The sequence below is a fragment of the Papio anubis genome, chromosome 8, assembly GCF_008728515.1.
Source record: "Papio anubis isolate 15944 chromosome 8, Panubis1.0, whole genome shotgun sequence".
NCBI lineage: Eukaryota > Metazoa > Chordata > Mammalia > Primates > Cercopithecidae > Papio > Papio anubis.
This window is the reverse complement of record NC_044983.1, coordinates 31,854,097-31,879,202: the sequence shown is the minus strand read 5'-3', so window position 1 is coordinate 31,879,202 and position 25,106 is coordinate 31,854,097. Positions and strand designations below refer to the sequence as shown.

Genomic DNA, 25,106 nt, shown 5'->3' with positions numbered 1-25,106 from the left:
ATTCTGTAAACACTGGAGACCAACAAATGTTATTAAGCAAAGAAACGTTCAGATTTACATTTTAGAAAGATAACTGTGACCGGAAGGGATGAACTTGAGAGTGAAATCAGAGCACTGTTTCTTTCAATAGACGCATGAGAATCTGAGGGGTGGGGAAGACAAGGCACATTAAAATGAAAATTTCTGAGTCCACCCTTTATTGAATCAGAATATCTGGGCTCAAGGCCTGAGAATCCGCACGTTACATCTCAAAGGTAGGAGTGATTCTTGTAGGCTCTAAAGTCTGAGCTATAGACTAGAATCAGAATGGCCAGTTAGGAAGCTTTTGTAATTATCTAATTAAGAAATGAAATGTCCTGGGCGCCACGGCTCATGCCTATAATCCCAGCAATCTGGGAGGCTCAGGCGGCAGAATCACTTGAGACCAGCCTGAGCAGCACAGTGAGACCACTCATCTATACAAAACAATGAAAAAGTGGCTGGGCTTGGTAGCAGGCACCTGCGGTCCCAGGTTCTTTTGGGAGGCTAAGGTGGCAGGACGGCTTGGGCCCAGAAGTTGGAGGCTGCAGTGAGCTATGATTGCGCCACTGCCCTCCAGCTGAGTGACAGAGCAAGACTGTAACTCAAAAAAGAAAAAGAGGGCCGGGCGCGGTGGTTCAGGCCTCTAATCCCAGCACTTTGGGAGGCTGAAGCAGGAGGATCACTTGAGGCCAGGAGTTCCAGAACAGCCTGTCCAACATGGCGAAACCCCGTCCGTCGCTACTAAAAATACAAAAATTATCTGGGCATGGTGGTGAGCGCCTGTAATCCCAGCTACTCCGGAGGCTGAGGCAGGAGAATCACCTGAACCCGAGAGTCGGAGGTTGCAGTGAGCTGAGATCGTGCAGCTGCACTCCAGCCTGGGCGATAGAGGGAGACTCTGCCTCCAAATACCTAAGTAAATAAATAACAGATCTGTAGGCGGAAAACAACGTGTCAGTAATTGTTCCTTTGCTTTGGTGTCCCTGGGCAGAAGGCGGGCCCCCACCCCGGGGCATCGCACGTCGCAGCTCCCTTCTGTGCAGACGGAAGTTTCCCCAGGCCTGGCAAGACGAAGTGGGAGGGACCCACCGTGCGAAGATCCTCCCGGCTTCCAGGGAAGGGAGGGCGGGCCTGCAAATAATAGCCGGGGGCAGGAGAAAGGCTCCGATTGGTCGGAGGGCGGGTGACGAACAAGGGGCGGAGTTTTCCTGGGGGGCTGGTGGGAGCAGTAAAAGGGAGGGGGTGTGCACCGCCGGGTGTCAGTTTCGGAACCCCAGCCAGCTCACCTCCGCGCTACTGAACCCGAGCTGTACCTCCGGCAAAGGTTTTCCCTCCTCCCCCGGCCGAGGGCTTCTGCCGCCCGGGCACCCCCGCCCCGCGGTGCCCCACATTCCCCCAGCCAGGGGCCCTTGGCGCGTGCGCTCCGTGCGACTCTGCTCCGCGGGACTTTGTTTGTTTCCTCCTCGTCCCTCTTTGTTGGGCTGAACACCGGCCTTGCCAAAGCCCCCCACTCCGGAGGGAGTTCGACTTCTCCAGCAGGGCGGCTGCAGCGCGCTGCCCCGACCCCGCCTGCGGCCCCTCACGCCACTAGTGCTCCCACCCCGCCTTCCTGGCACCCCGCCTGCGTCCGTTCGCCCTAGGAAGCCAACCGCGACTTCATTGATGCACCCATTCCAGTGGTGTAACGGTGAGTCCCCAGGGCGAGGGCCGAGCCTACGTGGGGCTGGTGGGAGCCGCGGCGCGAGGCGCAAGGTCGGACAGCAGCGCGCTGGTCCTCCCTCGGGGACCAAGTTTCTCCTGAAATGGGACGGTCGAGAAGGCGTCCTGGCGCCCCACTCTGTTCTGCACAGCGCGGAATTTGAAACTATCCAGGTTTCACTCCAGGGCCTGGAAGGGGCCTCCGGACGGGCGGCGGGCCAGGGGCGTGGGAGCCGAGGGGTTCCCGGCCTTTGTGTGGCGGCCCCGCTCTTCTACCCCCATCCCCTGCCTTTGTGCGCTCAAACTCTGTTCTTTGTTGTGGTTGTTGCAGGAGAATTAAATCCGCGCTCGGGCTGGGATCTCCTAGAGGGAGCTCAAGTTCCCGGCCTGAAACTTTGCAGGCTATTGTAAATATGTATACCGTGCAGCGTGCGGGACGGGGCGCGGGGGTGGCTTCCTCTGGCTTTGTTGGTTTCCCATGGGCTGCTGGGGTGGCTTAGTGCCTGTGGAAGACTGGATTAAAGAGTCGCTTTCGGCCGGGCGCGGTGGCTCACGCCCGTAATCCCAGCACTTTGGGAGGCCGAGGCGGGCGGATCACCTGAGGTCGGGAGTTCGAGACCAGCCTAACCAACACGTAGAAACTCCGTCGCTACTAAAAATACAAAATTAGCTGGGCGTGATAGCGCATGCCTGTAATCCCAGCTGCTTGGGAGGCTGAGGCAGGAGAATCGCTTGAACCCCGGAGGTGGAGGTTGCAGTGAGCCAGGATCGTGCCATTACACTCCAGCCTGGGCAACAAGAATGAAACTACATTAAAAAAAAAAAAAAAAAAGCCGTTTTCCTGAGTTGATAAACCCTTGCAGAGAGCTCCGCTCCCGGCTGTCCCTGGGATGCCAGGCTGGCCTGGCGGGAGCCGTGCTTTCTGGCCCCAAAGCCGGATTGGGGTGTCTGCTCCTGAGCCCAAGTGAAGGCCGCACCTCCAGACCCGACAACCCCTCGCCCCATTTCTCCCCAGGCCTGGGTGATGCTTCTAAGTTAGTTCATTTCACCTGAGGCTTTTTGGAGGTTCAGGTGATACTGGGTTAGGCTGGAGTCTGATTCCTCAGCCAGCTACCCAAATGTAGGTGTTTCCGAGCGGGACACTTCAAAACCTTGGATACTAATCGCCCCCCACCCCACCCCCTCCAGCCCCCCTGGGGTCCCACTCTTGACCGCGTTGTTCCGATGCTTGGAGAGTTTCTGGGAGAGAGAGATGGGAAGCAGCTGGTCTTATCTCTCAGTATGGCAAGCAAGCTAGTTACAAGGGAAAAAAAAAAATCATTCTTGAGAGTACTTCTGCCAGATCTTGGATTAATTATGTCAAGAGGCTTTGTTTTAAGGCACGGTTTGGGTAGCATGTATACCCCACGTCCCCCTACCCCGCCTTCCTTCTTTTGCTGATCAGATCTCATTTCCTGAAAATGAACCAAGCCGTATGTGATAGGCGGTTTTGTGGGAGAGGGGGCAGAGGATGGGGGTTGAGGAAGGCCCGTGCATCCTAGCATCTGGGAAAGATTCCCGTTGGCTGGGAAAGAGAAGCAGTTCCCAGATCCCCTGGTCTTTCTTGGCCAGCCCTTGTCTGACGTCATTCCTGCTCCCAGCCTGCCAGATGAGATGAGACATTCTGATGTCAACGCTTTCATAGGTTGGCGGAGACAATGGAACAGAGACTTAGGGAGAAATGAGGCAGCTGTTAGTAACACTGCCCTTTCTGGGCAGCCCCCTTTCATATCAGGTTTTAGACTTGCTGCTCTTTTTTTTTTATTATTATTATTTTCTTGAGATGGAGTTTCACTCTTGTTGTCCAGGCTGGAGTGCAATGGTTCGATCTCTGTTCACCACAACCTCCACCTCCCAGGTTCAAGTGATTCTCCTGCCTCAGCTTCCCGAGTAGCTGGGATTACAGGCGTGTATCACCACGGCCGGCTAATTTTGTATTTTTAGTAGAGATGGGGTTTCTCCATGTTGGTCAGGCTGGTCTTGAACTTTTGACCTCAGGTGATCTACCCGCCTCAGCCTCCCAAAGTGCTGGAGTTACAGGTATGAGCCACCGTGCCCAGCCCATTTTAATGTTTTTTTGAGAGAGGGTCTCACTCTGACAACCATGCTGGAGTGCAGTGGCATGATCATGGCTCACTGCAGCCTCCCACTCCCAGGCTCAGGGGATCTTCCTGCCTTAGCCTTCCAGCATAGCTGTGACCATAGGTGTGTGCCACCACACCTGGCTACTGGCTAATTTTTAATTAATTAATTTACTTTTACTGATAGGGTTTCACTACATTGCCTATGCTGGTCTTTAACTCCTGGGCTCAAGCAATCCTCCCACCAGACTCTCAAAATGCCGGAATTACATGCAGGAGCCACCTCGTCTGGCCCTCTTTGCACTTCTTAGAAAAGTGACTGAGAGATCCTGTCCTTTGACTCCAGTGAAGAAGCAACCCCTCCCCCACGCCTTCAAAAACTACCTGGAGTCCCTCTTTTCTGGGGCTGGTATTCTCTGTCCTTATATAGTTTTAAAGAAAAACTTTACTGCAATGTCAGCTTTTGACCAAATATTTTGCCGTTTCTTTAATAGTAACACAAGCAAGTGAACCATCTCCTCTTGACTACGCTCTTCCCACCAACCTCTTTAACATGTAAAATACCAAGCTCACTGATTCAATCAGTGGGGAGATAAAGGGGAAGCCTTTATCAGACGGGATAAGATGGTGGGGATAAACTGATCAGAAGACTTATGGGGGGCCATCGTGCTTGTGGAGTGCACAGATATCCTCTGTAATAGCTCTGACCAGGTTTTGCAAGTTCCCAGGACTGGAAACCAAAGGAGGTTTCAGCTCATAAATGGTGCCTGGAAGAACTAAGGCAGATAGGGAGTTAGACCCTCTTGTAACATCAAATACTGCTGAGGAAGGAGGTGAGAAGACAGCTGGGAGTACCAGGTCTCGTTGGAAGGGAAGTCCTAAGGCCCTTTTCCAGCATAGACTGAAGTTTGTCACTCTAGCCAGTCTGCCATGATGTCCTCATGGAAAATTGTTCTTCTTTGACCCACAGAAAGTAAATATTTGGGTGGGAGTGGTGGTGAAAACCACTTTCTCTCTAACCCCTGCTGGAGCCTAGACACAAGGGACTTCCTGTTGGGCACAGCAAAGTTTAGTAGCTAATTATTTCTTTCATTTCAACTTAATCAAAAAGTCTTTCAGAATAAGAACTTTTACTTTCTGTTTTCCCACAATGTGTAGGTCAGTGCATAAAGCAAGCCCTCAATCATACTCGCTGGTTGACTGGTGATCCATTAGCGGAGGGCAGTTTCTGGGCAGTTTTCCCAAACATCAGTCCTGCTGCTTTGAAGTGGGAGGTTTTGCCAAGGGGACCAGGTTATTTTAAGCAAATGGGGAATTATTTATCTGTTAACTAGTTATTGAGAACAAGCCAAACTCTAGGCTAGTCCGGACACTGGAGAATATACAAAAGTCCAAGTTGGAGTCAGCAAACCTAGGAGGTTCAGGCTTTTTAAAATTTTTCTTGAGATGGAGTCTCGCTCTGTCGCCCAGCGTGGGGTGCAGTGGTACAATCTCAGCTCACTGCAGCATCTGCCTCCCAGGTTCAACTGATTCTCCTGCCTCAGCCTCTCAAGTAGCTGGGACTACAGGCGTGCACCACCATGCCCAGGTTTTTTTGTTTTTTTTGTTTTTTTTGTTTTTTTGAGATGGGAGTCTCTGTTGCCCAGACTAGAGTACAGTGGCACGATCTTGGCTTACTGCAACCTTCGCTTCCCAGGTTGAAGCAGTTCTCCTGCCTCAGCCTCCCGAGTAGTTGCGATTACGGATGCCAGACACCACACCCAGCTAATTTTTGTATTTTAGTAGAGATAGGGTTTCACAATATTAGCCAGGTTGGTCTCGAACTCCCGACCTCAGGTGACCTGCCCACCTCGGCCTCCCAAAATGCTGGGATTACAGGCGTGAGCCACCACGCCTGGCCTGAGCCTCACTTTGTGTCTTTTTTTCCTATGTGGTAAGATCATCTAATCATTCTTCTGTCCTTTTTTTTTCTTTTTTTTTTTTGAGACAAGGTCTTACTCTATGGCCCATGCCAAGTGCAATGGTGTAATCGTGGCTCACTGCAGCCTCGACCTTTCAGACTCGAGTGATTCTCCCATCTCAGCCTCCCGAGTAGCTGGGATTGCAGGCACTTACCACCACACTCAGCTAATTTATCATTATTATTATTTGTAGAGGTGGGGTCTTACTGTGTTGCCTAGGTTAGTCTTGAACTTCTGGCCTCACGCGGTCCTCCTGCCTCAGCCTCCCAAAGTGCTGGAGTTATAGGTGTGAGCCACCACACCCAGTCTCTGCTTTCTTATAATAGTACTTATCATATAATCAATGATTAGTGCACATTTGAGTTACAGTAACTGAATGATGTAAGACAGTTACTGAGTAAGCAGGGGCCAGAACAAATGATGGAGGTCATGAGTGCTGTAGAGTTCAAGGAAGAGAGGTTATTGGACTATCACAGGCTTGATGGGCCTCAGAGAGAGCGTTTCAGGCAGGGAAAGCTGTGTGAACAAAGGGAAGCAGGTAAGGACAAGGTGGGACAAAAAATAGTGAAAAAGACTGACCCACGTGGGATAGTATTTGAGAACTTTTAAGTAGGAAGTTGTGAAGGGACAGGGTGAATGTTTTAGGAGGACTTGAAGCCAGTCATGAGTTTGGAAAATACAAGATCAAAACAAAACAAGAAGGGCACAGTGGCTCATGCACTGTAATCCCAGCACTTTCTTGGGAGGCCAGACGAGTGGATCACTTGAGGTCAGGTATTCAAGACTAGCCTGTCCAACATGGTGAAACCCAGTCTCTACTAAAAATACAAAAACTAGCCAGGTGTGGTGGTGTACACCTGTAGTCCTAGCTACTCAGGAGGCTGAGGTAGAAGGATTGCTTGAATCCAGGAGGCGGAGGTTACAGTGAGCCAAGATAGTGCCACTGCACTCTAGCCTGGGTGATACAGTGCAAGACTCTTTCCAAAGAAAAAATGAAGAAGAAAAAAAAGAGCAACTAGGAGGATGTGTCAGGCGTGTGGGGTAAATGAGAGAAGGAACTAGAAACAGGGATGACATCAACTGGGAAACAGTAGGAGGTGATGAGTGTTTGCAATAGGGCTGTGGCAGTAGAATTGGACACAGTCTGAAAGAGGTTTGAATGGAGGCTCGTTGTATACTCATCAGTAAGGGATGAAGAGGACTGATGTCCAAGTTGGCTTCCAGTCTTTCAAGCCAGCGTTCTGCTGAGTTGTGGTAGCACTGGTCGTTAGCGTATAGAATTCTGTGGCATGTGAACGCATCTGGCTCCAAGATGTCAGGAAAGTGCCTGAAACCCAAGGCCTGGGTACAGAGAACCCTTTGGAGCTGGGCTTTCCTAGCTATTTGACTGTGGGCAGGTTACTAAATGATTGAGTCTTTTTCCCATTGGTGGGGGAAGTAACCTTTACTGTGGCAGTACAAAGATTAAATTGATAGCATGAGAATATGCTTAGGGTGTAGCAATGGACAGCAAATTCCAGCTCTCTCATTCATCAAGGACTCCTCTCTTTCCCTTTCCCTTCTGCCATCCTCAGCCATTTTACTTTACTTTTTTTTTTTTTTTTTTAGATGGAGTCTTTCCCTGTCTCCCAGGCTGAAGTATAGTGGCACGATGTCGGCTCGCTTGCATCCTCTGCCTCCTAGGTTCAAGTGATTCTCCTGCCTCAGCCTCCGGATTAGCTGGGATTACAGATGTGTGCAACCATGCCCAGCTAATTTTTTAATAGAGATGGGGTTTCACCATGTTGGCCAGGCTGATCTCAAACTCCTGACCTCAAGCCATCCATCCACCTCGGGCTCCCAAAGTACTGGGATTACAGGCATAAGCCACCAGCCACCACGCCTGGTCAAGTCATTTGACTTTCTACTGGGCTGCTCTCTTTCCAGCTATAGCTTGGCTATCACAATTCTAGGTGTCTCTGAGAGACATGATCCCCCCGGCCCCCCGCTATGACTATAGGTTCATGCCTATAGTCCCAGCACTTTGTGGGGCTGAGGCAGGAGAATCTCGTTGAGGCCAGGACTTGGAGGCTACAGTGAGGCATGTTTACACCTCTGCGCTCCAGCCTGCAGGGACAGAGTGAGACCTCGTCTCCAAAAACAAACGAAGTTCCTTTTCCAGCAGATCTCTTTGTTTCTTTGCTCAGAACCTGGTCACATACCCACCTGAACATCAAATACTGGCAAGGGGGAAAGGGAGAAGTGACTATCATGATGGGTAGGCCAGTCAGTATTTATCCCTGAGTCCTGTGAGAAGGGACGCATCTAGTGGCTGGCCAGTGCTTTTCAAACTGAATGTGCAGGGGAATCACCTGAGGAGCTTGTTAAAACGTAGGTCCTGGCTGAGTTCCGTGGCACATGCCTGTAATCCCAGCACCTTGGGAGTCCAAGTTGGGTGGATCGCCTGAGGTCAAGAGTTCAAGACCAGCCTGGGCAACATGGTGAAACCCCATCTCTACTAAAAATTCAAAAATTAGCCAGGCATGGTGGCATGCGCCTATAATCCCAGCTACTCGGGAGGCTGAGGCAGGACAATCTGGGATTCTTGAACCTGGGAGGCAGGGGTTGCAGTGAGCCGAGATCGCACCACTGCCCTCCAGCCTGGGCAGCAGAGCGAGACTCTGTTTCAAAAAAAAAAGCATAGGTCCTGATTCATGTAGGCTGGGATGGACCCGAGAGTGTACGTTTCTAAAAAGCTCCCAGAGGATGCTGTTGCCATTGGGACCGCACATTGAGGCTTTGAGTAGAAAGAGGGAAGGTGACCACAGTAAGGGAAGTTGCAACCTCCTCCCCACCCCCATCGCCACTTTCTGGAATGCTGGCCCAGGACTTGGAGTGAACAATTTCTATTCTAGTCCTGGCACAGCTTGTCTTCTGGAGCAGGTGGCTTAATAATGACAAATGACCTTTGCAATTGTCCTTTGCAATTTACAAAGCATATTTCTTACACACTCATTTTTAGTCCTCTCTCTATTTTGCTTGTTTTTATATAACAAAGTGAAGCTTAGAGGTAACTTCTTGAAGGTCATATGGCTAGCTAGGGAGCGAAGAGTTAGAACCCAAATAGTAATTTCTCAGCTAAGGTTATATGGGTTCTGACCTGATAGAATTAAGTTCTCCAGTTTCTGCTCATTGCCTAAATTCTTTTTTTTTTTTTTTTTTTTTTTAAATAGAGATTGGGTCTCACGCTGTCACCCAGGCTGGTGTGCAGTGGTGTAATCACCAATCATTGCAGCCTTGTACTCCTGGGCTCAAGTGATCCTCCCACCTCAGCTTCCTGAGTAGCTGGGACTACATGGTAGTACATGCGCTACCATGCCCAGCTAATTTTTCTATTATTTTTTGTAGAGATGGGGTCTTGTGTGTTGCCCAGGCTGGTCTTGAAGTCTTGGCCTCGAGAGATCACCTGCCTCAGCCTCTCCAAAGTACTGGGATTACAGGCGTGAGCCATTGCACCCAGCTTGCCTGAATTTATTATTTCTTAGATGGGGATATTGTTTTAAGTATTTTGGATAGTATTCAATTTTGTAGATCAGATTTACTCAAGATTACATAGCTAGTAAGTGTTAGAACTAGGATATAAAACTGGAGCCACTGAATCTGAGGCTTAGGTGCGCAGAGCCTGCCAATTATTTCTATCCTGCTGACACAGTGCCATCAGCCCAGCAGTAAATTTCCAACCCTAATGATTTTTTTTTTCCTCTCCCTTTGCAGGGTGTTTCTGTGGCCTGGGACTGGTTAGCACCAACAAGTCCTGCTCCATGCCACCCATCAGTTTCCAAGACCTTCCGCTCAACATCTATATGGTTATCTTCGGCACGGGCATTTTTGTCTTCATGCTCAGCCTTATCTTCTGCTGCTATTTTATCAGGTACGTGGATCCCTGGCTGAGCGGGGTGGGAGTCCAGCAGGAGGGAGGACACCAGGGCTGTGGGGTAAGCTGAGTGAGGATCCCACAGCAGAGTCACCAGTCTTATACTGGAGGCACCGCTTTGAGGACATGGCTGAGCCTGCTTTTCTCTAGGCCCCTGAGGGTCTGATGTTTCTATTTACATCAGCCTATCAAGTTGTTCCTGAGCATATAAGGTCACCACGGGTTGCGCTGCATCCCACCACCTCGCCAGTTATTCTAAGGTTGCCTAGAATTTCTGTGTGACTGAGTCATAAAGTTAGCAGTCCTTTCCTTGTCTGTCTGTCTCTATTCCTACTCATGCCCTTTGGGTGGTCGGGAAAGGTGGGCATCAGTTATGCCAGCATCATGTTCCTTTGCCCTCCTGGGACCTGTTGTTAGCCCTCCAGATACTAATATTAGGAAGCAAGCCAGTGTCTAGAGAGCTACTTGGTTTTTGTTTTGTTTTGTTTTTTTGAGATGCTCAGGCTGGAGTGCAGTAGTGCGATCTCAGCTTACTGCAACCTCCACCTCCCGGGTTCGAGCAATTCTCCTGCCTCAGCCTCCCGAGTAGCTGGGATTACAGGCGCATGCCATCATGTCTGGCTAATTTTTGTATTTTTAGTAGAGATGGGGTTTCACCATGTTGACCAGGCTGGTCTCGAACTCCTGACCTCAAGTGATCCACCCACCTCGGCCTCCCAAAGTGCTGAGATGACAGGCGTGAGCCACCACACCCGGCCAGAGCTACTTGCTTATTCTGCCTTATAAGCTCTTATTTTTGAGAGTGGAAAAAAATAAAACAAAAAAAAACCTAAAGAACTATCATTTATTCTTAATTGCTTAGGGATCCAGAGGAAGACCTGGAGTTTAGCAGGGCTCTTCACCCTCCAGGAACGCTTTCTCTGTCTCCTGCTGAAGGACTTGGGAACTGGTGGCTGGTTTTTGTTTTGTTTTGTTTTGTTTTGTTTTTGAGATGGTGTCTCACTTCATCACCCAGGCTGGAGTGCAGTGGCACAGTCTTGGCTCACTGCAACCCCTACCTCCTGGGTTAAAGCGATTCTCCTGCCTCAGCCTCCCTAAGAGCTGGAATTACGGGTGCATGCCTAGCTAATTTTTATTTTTAGTAGAGACGGGGTTTTGCCATGTTGGCCAGGCTTGTCTCGAACTCCTGACCTCAAGTCCAAGTCATCCACCCGCCTTGGCCTCCCAAAGTGCTGGGATTACAGGCATGAACCCTTGTGCTTAGCCTCTGGTGGCTGTTTTCTATAAAAAATTTTGAGCATGACTGGTATTTAGAATGGGAATCAAAGTAGTAGTGTTTCTGACTGGGGTTTACTGTTGGCATTGACAATTCCTCATTGTGTGGGACTCTTCTGTGCCTTGGAGAATATTGAACATCCCTGGCCAGTAGGGCATGGTAGTAGTCTTTAGGGCCATTGTGGCCATCAGCTGTCTCCCCCGCCACCCACACATTACCAGATGCTTGGGTAGACATCAGCTGGGGTCTGGGCTGGTGACGGGTCAAATAATTTAAGAAGATTAAATTAAGATTAAGGAAAAGGCTTTGCTGGCTTTATTCCTAAAATGCCCGTCTGGGTTTGAGTGCTTTGCTGGAAGGCAGCTACAAGAGAGGCAGGTACTAGTCCATCTTCCCCAAGGCTGGAAGAGCTCCCTCTAAGAAGGGGAAGTGCTGTCGGCACATCTCCCCACCACTCCCAGGTGCTACCTTGGACCTGTTCTTTCTCAGAACTTTTCACATAGGTCCCTGAAACTGGAATTTTCCATGTAAAAATCTATGCAGAGGAGATACTGGTTTATCTTCCCTCTTGTACAATTGGGTCTGAAGATTACATCTAACCATTAAGTGGAGGTAAGGGTAGATTTCTGGTATCTCTTCTCTCTTCATGTCTCCTCCCCTTTCCTGAAGGCTGTTTTTTTCCTCAAATTCTTCCCGACCACCAGCCTCCCAACTCCTGCACCCCCATGTTAAGCAATTCACACGTAAATCCTGGAGACAGAGGATGAAGATATACCAAATACCAAAGATTTCTTTATGATGAGGCTGACAGGAGTTTGTAAAACTAACTCTGTTTGTTCCCTTTCCTCCCTGCTCTCCTTGCCCACCACACACACACACACAGAGGCATACATATGCCAAGCAGCAAAGGGCTTCAAGAGACCATCTGAGCCAGGCACCATGCCCTTGCCTGTAATTGTAGCACTTTGGGAGGTCAAGGCAGGAGAGTCGCTTGAGTCCAGGAGTTTGAAACCAGCCTGGGGAACAAAACTCCATCTCTACAAAAATGACCTAGAGAAAACTACTCTGGGCTAGGAAGTGGGTGACCAGGGTTCATTTCCTAAATCAACCAATAATAGGTGTGACCTTAGGTTTTCTCTTTTTTTTTTTTTTTTGAGACAAGGTCTTGCTCTGTCGCTCAGGCTGGAGCACAGTTGTGAGATCTCGGCCCACTGCAACCTCCACCTCCCGGGCCCAAGCCATCCTCCCAACTCAGTCTCCCAAGTACAGGCGTGAGCCACCATGCCCGACTAATGTTTTGATTTTTTGTAGATCATTTTTTGATTTTTTTTTGTAGCGATGAGGTTTCACCACGTCACCCAACGTGATCTCAAACTCCTGAGTTCAAGCCATCTGCCTGCCTCAGCCTCCCAAAGTGCTGGGATTACAGGCGTGAGCCACAGTGCCTGGCCGTTAGCCACTCTGTACCAAGGACTTTCCATAGGCCAGGCATTGTGGTCACCATTTTATAAACCATTTAGCTCACTTAATCCTCAGTTTGGGTATTAGCCCACTTTATAAATGAGGAACTTCATGCCCAGACAGTTTAGGATCTGCCCAAGGTGATACATAGAGGAAGACACAGAGGTGGACAAGTCTGGTAGCGGTGAGCTAGGGTCTTGCCAAGTCCTTCCAAGTGTTTGCCTTTTGAGTCGTATTCCTTGAAGTAGAGGAGTTGCTGTAGGCTCCACGGCCACCCTCTTGCAGGTCAGGGTCAGTTCTCGCAGAAGGACAGGCTGGAGAGCTGTGGATTGCTGATTTCTTTTTCTTTGGCTATAGTCAAAGAACAGAACAGGGCCGGGCATGCTGGCTCACGCCTGTAATCCCAGCATTTTGGGAGGCTGAGGCAGGTGGATCACCTGAGGTCAGGAGTTTGAGGCTGGCCTGACCAACATGGTGAAACCCCGTCTGTACTAAAAATACAAAAATTAGCTGGCTGCGGTGGCAGGCGCCTATAATCCCAGCTACTTGGGAGGCTGAGGCAGGAGAATCGCTTGAACCCAGGAAGTGGAGGTTGCAGTGAGCTAAGATCATGCCATTGCACTCCAGCCTGGGCAACAAGAGTGAAACTCCATCTAAAAAAAAAAAAACCACACACACAAAAAACAGAACAGTAACCACATGATGCTAAAAGCTGCCCCCACTGTGGTGCTACTCAGCACCACCTGTTCCTTCAGTAATCTGCTCCTGCGTCACCCTGCCCTGTTCTGTAGCCTGCCTGAAGCCTGCTGACCCTGAAGTTTCACAGTCCCAGAGGCTCACTGGTACGTGGTAGCCTGTGAATGTCTATATATAGAAAGACACACAGGCGCAGAAACCACCACTTCCTCTCCCTGCTTCTCGGTTTCCTCCTCAGCCAAAATAGGCCCCACTGCTCCTGACCTGGTGAGCTCAGCAGCCAAGGCCAGCCCCTCGCTCATTCTTACCCCTCTCTCAGAGCTGACCTCTGCCCTACACAGGAATGGAGGGGCCGGGGAAGTACAAATAGGCAGGAAGGGAAACATTATTTTCAGGACCTGGATGCATTGTTTGTTCTAAAAGGGAAAAGAGGAAAGGGAGAGCCACTGGCAGCGGCTAGAAATGGTCTCATTGAAATCGGGGTATTTTTAGTTGCTGTGCTTACCCAACAGCTGAGAAGGCCACCTGTCCAGACTGGTTGGTACTAGGCCCCCAGCTGGGATTGCCCAGGGTTTTTGCTTTTTACTCTATTTTCCTTGCAAGCTTTTCGGCCACATTTCATCATGATCTCATTCTTTCTGAGCTGAAATCTACATGCAGGATGAGGGGGCAGCTCTGAAGCTTCCCTGTTCTGAGTTTTGGAGGATCCCTGGGCAAAACCACTAAAGGATTCAGCCAGACAAGAGGCATGAGGGGTGGAGAAGTGGTATTCTAGGTGCCTGGGGTACAGAAAACAGAAAAAGACAGCGTCTACTACATAAGTATAGCCACGTTGCAGGTGAGACATTAGTGCCTCAAAGATGCATAGCAGTCCCTCATTCCCCAGACAGTTAAAAACACAGGCTTTTCACCACTTCCTTATTTACTCTGCACGTACCTCATAACAGAGCAACAGTGTCTTTCTCCCTCAAGGCAGCTCTGAGCTCCCTGTCCATGGGAACACTTCCTTTCCACCTCAGCTGAACCCAGTGTCAGTCAAACAACAGTAGCCACCTAAGCGTTGGGTATGTCCTGCCCTGCTCATTTGGAAATTGGGACAGAGACACATGTGTATGTACAAAGACCTTTTCTGGACCAAGAAGCTGTCTGCAAAGTGAAGGATGGGACAGTGGGAGCCTTGCTTAGGCCTTTAGCCCAGCCCTGCATTAAGCAGAAAGGATATTGTTGGGAGAAGGGGGAGGGGAGGGGATGGTGGATGTGCTGCCCTAGCGCCCAGGCCTGTGGCATGAGTCCACTTGGACTGGAACTCTCAAGAGGCTCCAGGAACATGAACCTCGCCAGGTCACCTGACTTCCCATCAGGAACAACGGAGGAGGCTGGCAGCCTGATCTTATCTGCCCTGCACTGTGTTGCGGGCCTGGCTTTACCCCCATCTTCTGCCTTTTCCATCACCCAGGCAGCAGCTTCAGCTTCTCACCACACCCCCTTCCACTGGGGCTCTTTGTGATTGGAGCCTCCCTTTTTTTGACTTGGGTCAGCCATCCATCTATCCACTCATTTGTTTATTTATTTAAAAAATTTTTTCTGACAGCATCTCACTCAGTTGTCCAGCCTGGAGTTCAGTGGGGACAATCCTAGCTCATTGTAACCTCTGAACTCTTGGGCTCAAGTGACCCTTCTGCCTCAGCCCCCCACAAGTAGCCAGGACTACAGACATGCGCCACCATACCCGGCTAATTTTCTTTTGTTTATTTATTTTTGAAGAGACAAGTTCTCTGTGTATCACCCAGGCTGGTCTCAAGCTCCTGGCCTCAAGCAATCTGGCATTATTCTTTATTTCTGTTTTCAGCCATTTAAGAATAAAAACCACTCTTAGCCTGTGGACCCTGCAAAAACAAGTAGTGAGCTAGATTTGGTCCTCAGACTGAAGTTTCCTGCTTCTCCTGGCTTGCTGGGTTTCTATGTTTCCTTCCACATAACCCAGGACTGTGTTAAGAAGTGATCACCAGGAAAAGCCCCATAAGGTTCCCCCATAGCACACATACAGGAGGCTTTTTTTTTTTTTTTTGAGACAGGGTCTTGCTCGTCACCCAGGCTGGAGTGCAGTGGTGCGATCTCTGCTAACTGCAGCCTTCGCCTCCTGGGTTCAAGAGATTCTCATGCCTCAGCCCCCAACTAACTGGGATTACAGGTGCATGCCACCATGCCGTGTGAATTGCCCTGTGAATTTTTGTATATTTTGTAGAGATGGGGTTTTGCCATGTTGCCCAGGCTGGTCTCAAACTCCTGAGCTCAAGCAATCCGCCCACCTCAGCCTCCCAAAATGCTGGGATTACAGGCATGAGCCATCCCACCCAACCCACATACAGGAGGCATTCTAAAGCCACCCGCAGAGTTCAGCATGGAAGATCCTCCACCCCTTCCTTGAAAATAATATGGCACCAAAGCCAGTGTATAATTATGGTCTCGGCCATTTACACAGCAAGCCATTCAGAGTTGTAAACTTAATAAAAGGTAGGGTGTGTCCCAGGACCAGATCAGATTCTCAGGACTATGATGTATTCCACCTGATTGGGGAACAGACCACATTATATGGTAAAGAGCTTGGACTCTGTCATCACACCAACTTTGATTCACATCCAGACTCCTCTACCAATTAGCTCTGTGATGTTTGGGCAAATAAATTCACTTCTTTGAGCTTCATTTTTCTTTTTCTTTTTTTATTTTTTTTGAGACAGAGTTTTACTCTTGTTGCCCAGGCTGGAATGCAGTGACGCAGTCTTGGCTCACTGCAACCTCCGTCTCCCGGGTTCAAGCTATTCTCCTGCCTCAGCCTCCCGAGTAGCTGGGATTACAGGCATGCACCACCACGCCCGGCTCATTTTGTATTTTTAGTAGAGACGGGGTTTCACCATGTTGGCCAGACTGGTCTTGAACTCCTGACCTCAAGTGATCCACCTGCCTTGGCCTCCCAAAGTGCTGTGATTACAGGCATGAGCCACCGCACCCAGCCAGGCTTTATTTTTCTTACCTATAAAAGCGAAGGTATCTCACTCTTAGAGTGTGAAATCATTAAGAACATATATGAATATGTTAAGTGTCCCAGCGACACATAGCAAGTGCTTCATAACCATTATATTATGCTATTGCCATTAGAAATGGCATGCCATGTTTTGGCCATTGAGAGTCAGCCCGTATGCAGGCCACCAGCTTAAAATGAAAAGCAGAAAACAAAGGAGGCATCGTCTGTGTTGTCTGGCACAGTGAAGGGAAGAGTGTGCTTTGGTTCCAGAATACTTAGGTTCTCCGTGTGGAAAATTCCCCAGGGTCAACAGAGACTTATTTATCCTGCTATCCTGGCTTAACAGAAATAACCCTTTTATGCTTATCTGTCTAACTGCTGCACACTCAGTAAACACAGTGTTGATTTCTATACAGTTTGGGTGACTGAAGGAATTTGCCGACCAGAAAAAGGCAGGGTGAGTGAATGAGCTATTTGGGGGTGCTGTGCTGGAGGGTCCCCCAATCTGTGTATGAGACCTGGTGGTGAATTTTGAGGCTGTTAAACCCGAGTAAGAGTCTTAGTCCTTCATCAACCCGTGTTGGCCCGCATAGGTCCAAAGTATGCCCTGTGGTGTGTATGGGACAAGCACCCCTCCCTGCCCTCGGAAGAATGCCCAAGCAGCCAGCCAGCCTCTCCTGCTTTGAATCGTTCTGTTTAACATGCTTTCTCCAATTTTTTTTTCTCTTTCCCCCAGCAAACTCCGGAACCAGGCACAGAGTGAGCGATACGGATATAAGGAGGTAAAGTGCTGTGTATTCCCCTAGAAGCTTCCTTCTCTGCCTGACCTGATAGGAAGAGGCAAAGAGGGCAGGCTCAGGCTCTCCTGGGCAGGAATCCCCCTGGCCTCACCTCTGGGCCTCCCTGAGGCTAACCCCCTTCAGTGTCTGAAGTCTGGCTTGCCCCAGGCAGTCCAGGGGACTCCCTTCATTGGTTGATACTACCCAGCTGGCCCCAGTGGTTGGTTTATTCTTCGGACATCATGCCTCCTCTTTCTTTTCAGGTGGTGCTTAGAGGTGATGCCAAGAAGTTACAATTGTATGGGGTAAGTGTGCCAGGAGAGTATGCAGGAGGGCCCCCGCAGGTGAGGCAGACCACACCTCGCTCCAGCTCTCAGCCTGAACGCTTTTCAGAAAACTGCTTAGTGCATGCTTTCATATCTCCTTTGGCCAAATAATAGACACATCTCAGCAAGTAATTAACATGTGGAATTGATTACATCTGGAACAGCCTCAGGCAGAAGGCATGAAGGGGTCACAGAAGGATTTAGATAAGTAGTGCCTCACGGCCCCAGAAATCCCACAGTGCATAATTTTTACCAGGAGGATGGTCACACCCTTTCATGCCATAGACAGAATTCAGCTAACTTTCCCTATGTTCAGCCTCTATGTCCTGGTTGTTACCATAGAAAATGAGGTCCTTTTACCTTTGTGTATACCCCATCTTAACAGACTAGATCTGACTAGTGTGTTGATTCCCATGGCTCTCCCATTTCTCTCCCACCAGACTCCCACCCATACACCAATTCTTTGAGTCCCCTCAACTCTGACTTGAGGAATTAGTTATATCCTATTGCTTTCCTACCTATGCCTCTAAGGTCACCTAATCCATTTCCCAAGGCTCCTGATCATGACCACAGACACTCCTGCTCCGAGCATGTTTGTGGTTGTCTGGGAGCGGGGAGGATCACAGTTCCACTAAACATGAGACCGCCTAGACATGGCCTCATTTTGTCTGGTACACCTCAGCAAGTGCAGATGTTTCCCAAGCCCTTCTCTTGGAGAATAATTCAACTGAGATCAAGGGAGTTAATATGTAGGGATGTGGGAAGTCTGGATTTAAGGACTGTCACTGGGCTGGGCGCGGTGGCTCATGCCTGTAATCCCAGTACTTTGGGAGGCCGAAGTGGGTGACTCACCTGAGGTCAGGAGTTCGAGACCAGCCTGACCAACATGGTGAAATCCCATCTATATTAAAAATACAGAATTGGCTGGGTGTGGTGGCGCATGCCTGTAACCCCAGCTGCTTGGGAGACTGAGGCAGGAGAATTGCTTGAACCTGGGAGGTGGAGTTTGTGGTGAGCCGAGATTGCACCATTGCACTCCAGCCTGGGCAAGAAGAGTGAAACTCCATCTCAAAAAAAAAAAAAAGAACATAACCGATCACATATACTATGCCCCCTTACCTCTGGTTGGTATTAAGTGCCACCTCACCAAATGTGTTCGGCAAGAAAGGATTGAAAACCATTCTTTTTTTTTTTTTTTTGAGATGGAGTCTCGCTCTATCACCCAGGCTGGAGTGCAGTGGTGCGATCTCGGCTCACTGCAAGCTCCGTCTCCCAGGTTCATGCCATTCTCCTGCCTCAGCCTCCCGAGTAGCTGGGACTATAGGCTCCTGCCACCATGCCCGGCTAATTTTTTGTATTTTTAGTAGAGACAGGGTTTCACCATGTTAACCAGTATGGTCTCGATCTCCTGACCTCATGATCCACCCGCCTCGGCCTCTCGAAGTGCTGGGATTACAGGCGCGAGCCACCACGCCCGGCCGAAAACCATTCCTCTAGGACAGTACTTTCCAGTGCAGTGGAAACTTCTGTGATAATAAGAATGTTCTTTATTCGCACCATTCAATGTGGAAACCATTAGCACCATGTGGCTGTTGAGCACTTGAAATGTGGTGAGTGTAACTGAGGGATTGAATTTATAATTTCATCTAATTTTGGTTAATTTAAATTTAAACAGCCCCATGTGGTTAATGACTACCATGCTATCAATACAGTTTTGTAAAGGATGGCTAAAAAGTTTCCCTGCCTCGTAGAACAGACTGGGCTAGAGCTTAATTTTCTTGTCTGGGGATGAATGAATGAGATGCTTCCCCAGTTTCCTCACACGCCTGCTCCTTTCTCTCTGCAGCAGACCTGCGCAGTCTGTCTGGAAGACTTCAAAGGGAAGGATGAGTTAGGCGTGCTCCCATGCCAACACGCCTTTCACCGGAAGTAAGTGGGAATGTGTCTAGGGTGCCTGTCAAAGGAGAACTAATCAGGGATCATCTTCTGGAAGCTTCCAGTCTCTGCCACTTTCTATTTACCCCTTGCCAGTGATGTCCCTGGTCCTGCGTGAACACAGAGCAAAGCCCAGGTGGATTAGGTTGGGACAGGGATAGGTATATTCTTCTTCTTTTTTTTTTTTTTTTTTTTGAGATGGAGTTTTGCTCTTGTTGCCTAGGCTGGAGTGCAATGGTGCGATCTCAGCTCACTGCAACCTCTGCCTCCCAGGATCAAGCAATTCTCCTGCCTCAGCCTCCCAAGTAGCTGGGATTACAGGTGCCCACCACCATGCCTGGCTGATTTTTGTATTTTTAGTATAGATGGGGTTTCACCATGTTGGCCAGGCTGGTCTCGAACTCCTGACCTCAGGTGATACACCTGCCTCGGCCTCCCAAAGTGCTAGGATTACAGGTGTGAGCCACCACGGGATATTCTTGTTTCGAGAGACAACTGGAGCAGTGTGGTCTATCTTGTTAGAGATTACCGTTCTTCATTTGTTCCCAGGTGTCTGGTGAAATGGCTGGAAGTTCGCTGTGTCTGCCCCATGTGTAACAAGCCCATTGCTGGGCCCTCAGAGGCCACGCAGAACATTGGGATTCTATTGGATGAACTGGTGTGAGTGCTGCCACTACACCGAGACCTGGAGAAGACCTCTTGCCTCATGGATGCCTGGTCCCTCTGCACAGCTCCAACCAACAGGACTGTAGGGTGATGATGATCACTTTCCCGGTGATGGGAAGGGTGGTCTAGGGCTGGGTTTCCACCCTCAGTTCGAGACCAGTGCCAGACGTGCCCCCACTTCCTGCCTCCTGAAGCCTTCTTCCCTGCTACTCCATGCTGGTGGCCTCTCCCATCAAGACCACTGTCTCCCGGTACTGGACTGTCTACCTGCCTTGTCCCTGTAATGGGGGGAGGCATTCACCCCGATCAAGAACATGGAGAACATCCTCTTTCAAGGCTCCCCTTAGGAGGATGAGCTGCCCTGATCCAGAAGGGATGAGATGGGCTCTGCCCTCTCTACAACCTTCCCTCCCCTTCCCACTCCTTCCAGAGGAAGGTTAGAAGGGAAGGAAGGAAAGATCAGGGAACCAAGCACCTCCACAGGAGGCGAGGGAGGCTCTGTATGAAACAAGAGCAGGGACCTAAAGGAAAATGTCAATGTTTACATGGGACCTATGGAAACAAAGGCTGGCCGGCGCCGGCTGACTCCAGGGTAAGAGAGGGCCCGTCCCCTGCCAGGACCCACGGTGCTATCCATTCAATCTCTTCCTCAGTTAATCTCGGAGCTTCCTATTCTCTGTTGAGGTTTGCGGTCCCCTCTAGAGGAGGGCTAGTTCTATGCTTAAATGGATTCCCAGGGGCCTTTTTTTTTTTTTTTTGGATCAAAAGGGGTGTGGGGATGGGGGTGTCTATGGTTAAGCAACAGATACTTCCTTCCCTTTGTAAATAGTATTTTTATACTTCATCCTCACCGCTCAGGCTTTAGATACGAAATCCCCAGAATGGAAGGGGGTGGGGATTTTCTGTTCCTCCCTGGAGTGGGTGAGGGTGGAAGAAAGTTACATATTTAAAGAAAAATAAATTTAATAACAAGTTTCTCTAACCTACTTTTGCTTGTGGTTGTGGCTGCCTGGCCCTTTTCTGCCAATAGAGGGAAAAAAGTTCTCGAATTGCCTCTTCTCACTTCTCCATACCCAAATCAAACACATACACACACACACACACACACACACACACGTTCCTGATCCTTTTTAAATTTCTTTATCTTTTTGAGGCAAGGTCTCACTCTGTCATCGAGGCTGGAGCGTAGTGGCATAATCACAGATCACTGCAACCTCCCCAGCTCAAGTGATTCTCCCACCTAACTTCCCAAATAGCTGGGACCACAGGCGTGTGCCACATACCTAGCTAATTCTCTAAAATTTTTTGTAGAGACTAGGTCTCCCTATGTTGCCCAGGCTGGTCTTTAACTCCTTGCCTCAAGCAATCCTCCCACCTCAGCCACCCACAGTACTAGGATTACAGGTGTGAGCCACTGCACTCAGCCTAAAAGTTCCTAATCCTTAAGAACAAAAATCGATCTTCGATTACTAGCTGAACAATGTATGTTAGGATTAACACTAAGGTACATTAAGACCTTGCTAGGCCGGGCGCGGTGGCTCAAGCCTGTAATCCCAGCACTTTGGGAGGCCGAGATGGGTGGATCACGAGGTCAGGAGATCGAGACCATCCTGGCTAACACGGTGAAACCCCATCTCTACTAAAAAAAAATACAAAAAACTAGCCGGGCGAGGTGGCGGGCGCCTGTAGTCCCAGCTACTCGGGAGGCTGAGGCAGGAGAATGGCGTGAACCCGGGAGGCGGAGCTTGCAATGAGCCGAGATCCGGCCACTGCACTCCAGCCTGGGCGACAGAGCGAGACTCCATCTCAAAAAAAAAAGACCTTGCTAAACCAGGCTCTGTCTCATTTCTAGCATATTTTTAAAGGAAGTCGATATTTTCAATCACAGCATTCCATCAACTAAGACTTGGAACTAAGAATTCTACTTGTAATTCAAGCAATTGTCAGTGCCCTTAACACAACTAGTCACAACTAAAAAGGTCTAGATTGCTACCATACAGGCTTTGAGCTCTCTTTTTTGTTTGTTTTGTGGTGACAGTCTCTGGAGTGCAGTGGTGCAATCCCGGCTCACTGCAGCCTCCACCTCCTGGCTTCAAGTGATTCTCCTGCCTTAGCCTCGTGAGTAGCTGGGACTACAGGCATGTGCCACTACACCCAGCTAATTTTTTGTGTATTTAGTAGAGACAGGGTTTAACCATGTTGGCCAGGCTGGTCTTGAACTTCTGGCATCAAGTGATCCACCTGCCTCGGCCTGTCAAAGTGCTGGGATTACAGGTGTGAGCCACCGTGCCCAGCCTTTAATTTTTTTTTTTTTTTTTTGAGACAAGGTTTCACTCTGTCACCCAGGCTGGAGTGCAGTGGCACAATCATGGTTCACTGTGGCCTTAAACTCCTGGGCTCAAGCAATCCTCCCACCTCAGCCTCCAAGCAGCTGGGACCACAGGCACACATACCATGCCCAGTTGGGTTTTGTATTTTTTGTAAAGATGGGGTCTCACTGTGTTGCCCAGGCTGGCCTCAAACTCCTGGGCTCAAGTGATCCGCCCACCTCAGCCTCCCAAAGTGTTAGGATTACAGGGGTGAGCCACTGTGCCCAGGCCTCATATTTTTTCTTAGCTACTTGCTGACAATTGCTGCCACCTCTGCCACCTCTAGCAGTGTTGCATGGTGATGCTTTATGGTCCTGTGTGCCCTCAGACCTTGCATCCATTTCCTCCAGCTTTGTTCTGCCCATGGCCCAAGGAAGCACTGAGTCAGTAGGGAGCATGCAAAGTGCATTAAGAGTGTTGGGAATGGCCTGTAATACCAGCACTTTGGGAGGCCGAGGCAGGCAGATCACTTGAGATCAGTTTGAGATCAACCTAACCAACATGGCAAAACCATGTCTCTACTAAAAATATGGAAATTAGCCGGGCGTGGTGGCACGCGCCTGTAACCCCAGCTACTTGGGAGGCTGAGGCATGAGAATCGCTTGAACCCAAGAGGTGGAGGTTGCACTGAGTCAAGATTGCACCACCACACTCCAGCCTCGGCCACAGTGAGACTCTCAAAAATAAAGTAAAAATGTTGGGAATGATTTTCATAACCCTAATAAGCATGGAACAGCTGGGCCTATGTTGCCCCTGAGTGTTGAACACAGAAAGAGCATTTGCTGAGTGAGTATACTGTTCTGGTGAGTCATAGGTAAGCAGGAGATGCCCATGCACCCAGATGTAGCAGGCCCCACGGTAGTTGCGAAGCCTTCTCACCCCTGTGGTTGTGCCATGGAGGCTGTCAGCACAGTGTGTGCTCATGCTGGGCAGCCCCAAGGTGCAGCTGGGGCACCTGGCAGTCCTGGTGCAGTTGTTGATACCTGTCTTAATGGAGTTCTTTGCCCAAGGGTACACCTGTTCTTACCACCTGTTTTTCCCTCAGAGAGTGGTAACCCCTGCTCTTCCCTGAAGCCACCAGCCCCAGCTTGCTGCTGCCAACCCTATGGAGCCTGATCCTTTCTTTGTTGGGGATACCACATCATCTCCCAGCACCCCTCAGCTTGCTTTAATGTGGGAAATAAAATGCGTTTCCTAAGCAAAACACAGAGCCTTCCCTCCAGCTCCTGCTGCAGCCTCGTGGTAGATGCACTGCTGGGATCAGATGGAGAAAGCATGATCAGTAGGCTGGCTTCAACTTTCCTGCCTCAACCATCTCCCCTTCCTGTTAAGGAAAATGTATCAGTGTTGAATTCATCAGATTAGCATAATTCTGATTGAATTTTCTTTTTCTTTTTTTTTTTTGAGAACGTCTTACTGTGTCACGCAGGCTGGAGTGTAGTGGTGCAATCTTGGCTCACAGCAACCCGCGCCTCCCAGGTTCAAGTGATTCTCCTGCCTCAAATGAACCTCCTGAGTAGCTAGGATTACAGGCACGTGCCACCATGCCCGGCTAATTTTTGTATTTTTAGTAGACACGGGGTTTCACCATGTTGGCCAGGCAGGTCTCTAACTCCTGAACCTCAGGTGATCTGCCCACCTCAGCCTCCCAAAGTGCTGAGATTACAGTCATAAGCCACCATGCCCAGCCAATTCTGATTAAAATATTGGCACTAAATTGTCTGTGTTCACAAATTTGAAAAGTCAATGTCCTGAAGTCAAGAGGACAGGGGAAAAAATGTCCTTGCATTATTTCTAGTGCTTCCATACAGTTAGGTAAAATGTGACGGAGCACTGAGAAGGGAAAACTGGATATTGTTTAGCTGATCAGATATGACTTGGCAGCAGCTGAAAACAAATAATCATAAATCAACTCGTACTCATTAGTGTGGTCTTGTGACTCAGTTCAATGTTTCTGAAGAACCTACTACCTGGGCCAGGTGCTGAGATAGGATAGCTCCTGCCTCATAAAGCAGTGTAAGCAGTGTATTTTAGGTGAGCAGGCTTGTATGGCAGAGACCCTTAGCACCACGTCTGTGAAAACTGCGAGAGTACCTGCCGGGATATGACACCTAAGTCTCGAGAGCAGTGTGGGCAAACTCACACAGGATTAACAGTCTGCTGGGTAGAGCTATACAACAGAGTGCAAACTGTAGAGAATAAAGTTGAGGTGGGCAAAGGCTGGAGAAGAGAAGTCTCGGGTGGGGCCAGACACCTGGGACTTGATAGAGTGAGAATCCTGAAGTTTCTTTAGGTTGGGCTTTTTAAAAATTTGGGCACCACTGGCCAGGTGCAGTGGCCCACGCCTGTAATCGCAGCACTTTAGGAGGCCAGGGTGAGTGGATCATGAGGTCAGGGCCTGGCCAACATGGCAAAATCCTGTCTCTACTAAAAATACAAAAAATTAGCTGGGTGGTGGCAGGCACCTATAATCCCAGCTACTCAGGAGGCTGAGGCAGGAGAATCGCTTGAATCTGGGAGGCAGAGGTTGCAGTGATTCAAATTTGCACTGTTGCACTCTAGCCTGGGAGACAGAGCAAGGCTCTGTCTCAAAAAGAAAAAAAAAATTGGGCACCATTTGGGAGCTAAGGCCATTATTTTCCTCTCTGTTCATGAGATGACCATGGGCAGCTACAGGGTATTTAACTCTATTCACATTACTGAAGGATAACTTGTACTCTGAATGTGTTTCAATGGGTAAAAAACGGTCAAGCATGGTGGCTCACGCCTGTAATCCCAGCACTTTAGGAGGCCGAGGCAGGTAGATCACTTGAGGTCAGAAGTTGGAGACCAGTCAGCCAACATGGTGAAACCCTATCTCTAC

The 25,106-nt window shown here is 49.3% G+C and overlaps 1 protein-coding gene across 1 annotated transcript; it reads left to right on the top strand.

Moving 5' to 3' along the window:
* Positions 1-1,266: 1,266 nt before the first annotated feature.
* On the top strand, positions 1,267-20,860 carry RNF122 (ring finger protein 122). Its single transcript, XM_003902632.4, has 6 exons — positions 1,267-1,708; positions 9,554-9,710; positions 16,905-16,950; positions 17,211-17,252; positions 19,120-19,202; positions 19,758-20,860. Exons 1-6 carry the CDS (start codon positions 1,684-1,686, stop codon positions 19,870-19,872), a joined length of 468 nt encoding a protein of 155 aa, XP_003902681.1. The 5' UTR covers positions 1,267-1,683; the 3' UTR covers positions 19,873-20,860.
* Positions 20,861-25,106: the final 4,246 nt, after the last annotated feature.

Bases quoted from the DNA above. Each gene is read 5' to 3' on its own strand.
- RNF122 (XM_003902632.4), top strand. From the start codon at position 1,684: ATGCACCCATTCCAGTGGTGTAACG. The intron at 9,711-16,904 runs GTACGTGGATCC...TCTTTCCCCCAG, and splicing joins TTCTGCTGCTATTTTATCAG to CAAACTCCGGAACCAGGCAC. The intron at 16,951-17,210 runs GTAAAGTGCTGT...CTTTCTTTTCAG, and splicing joins AGCGATACGGATATAAGGAG to GTGGTGCTTAGAGGTGATGC.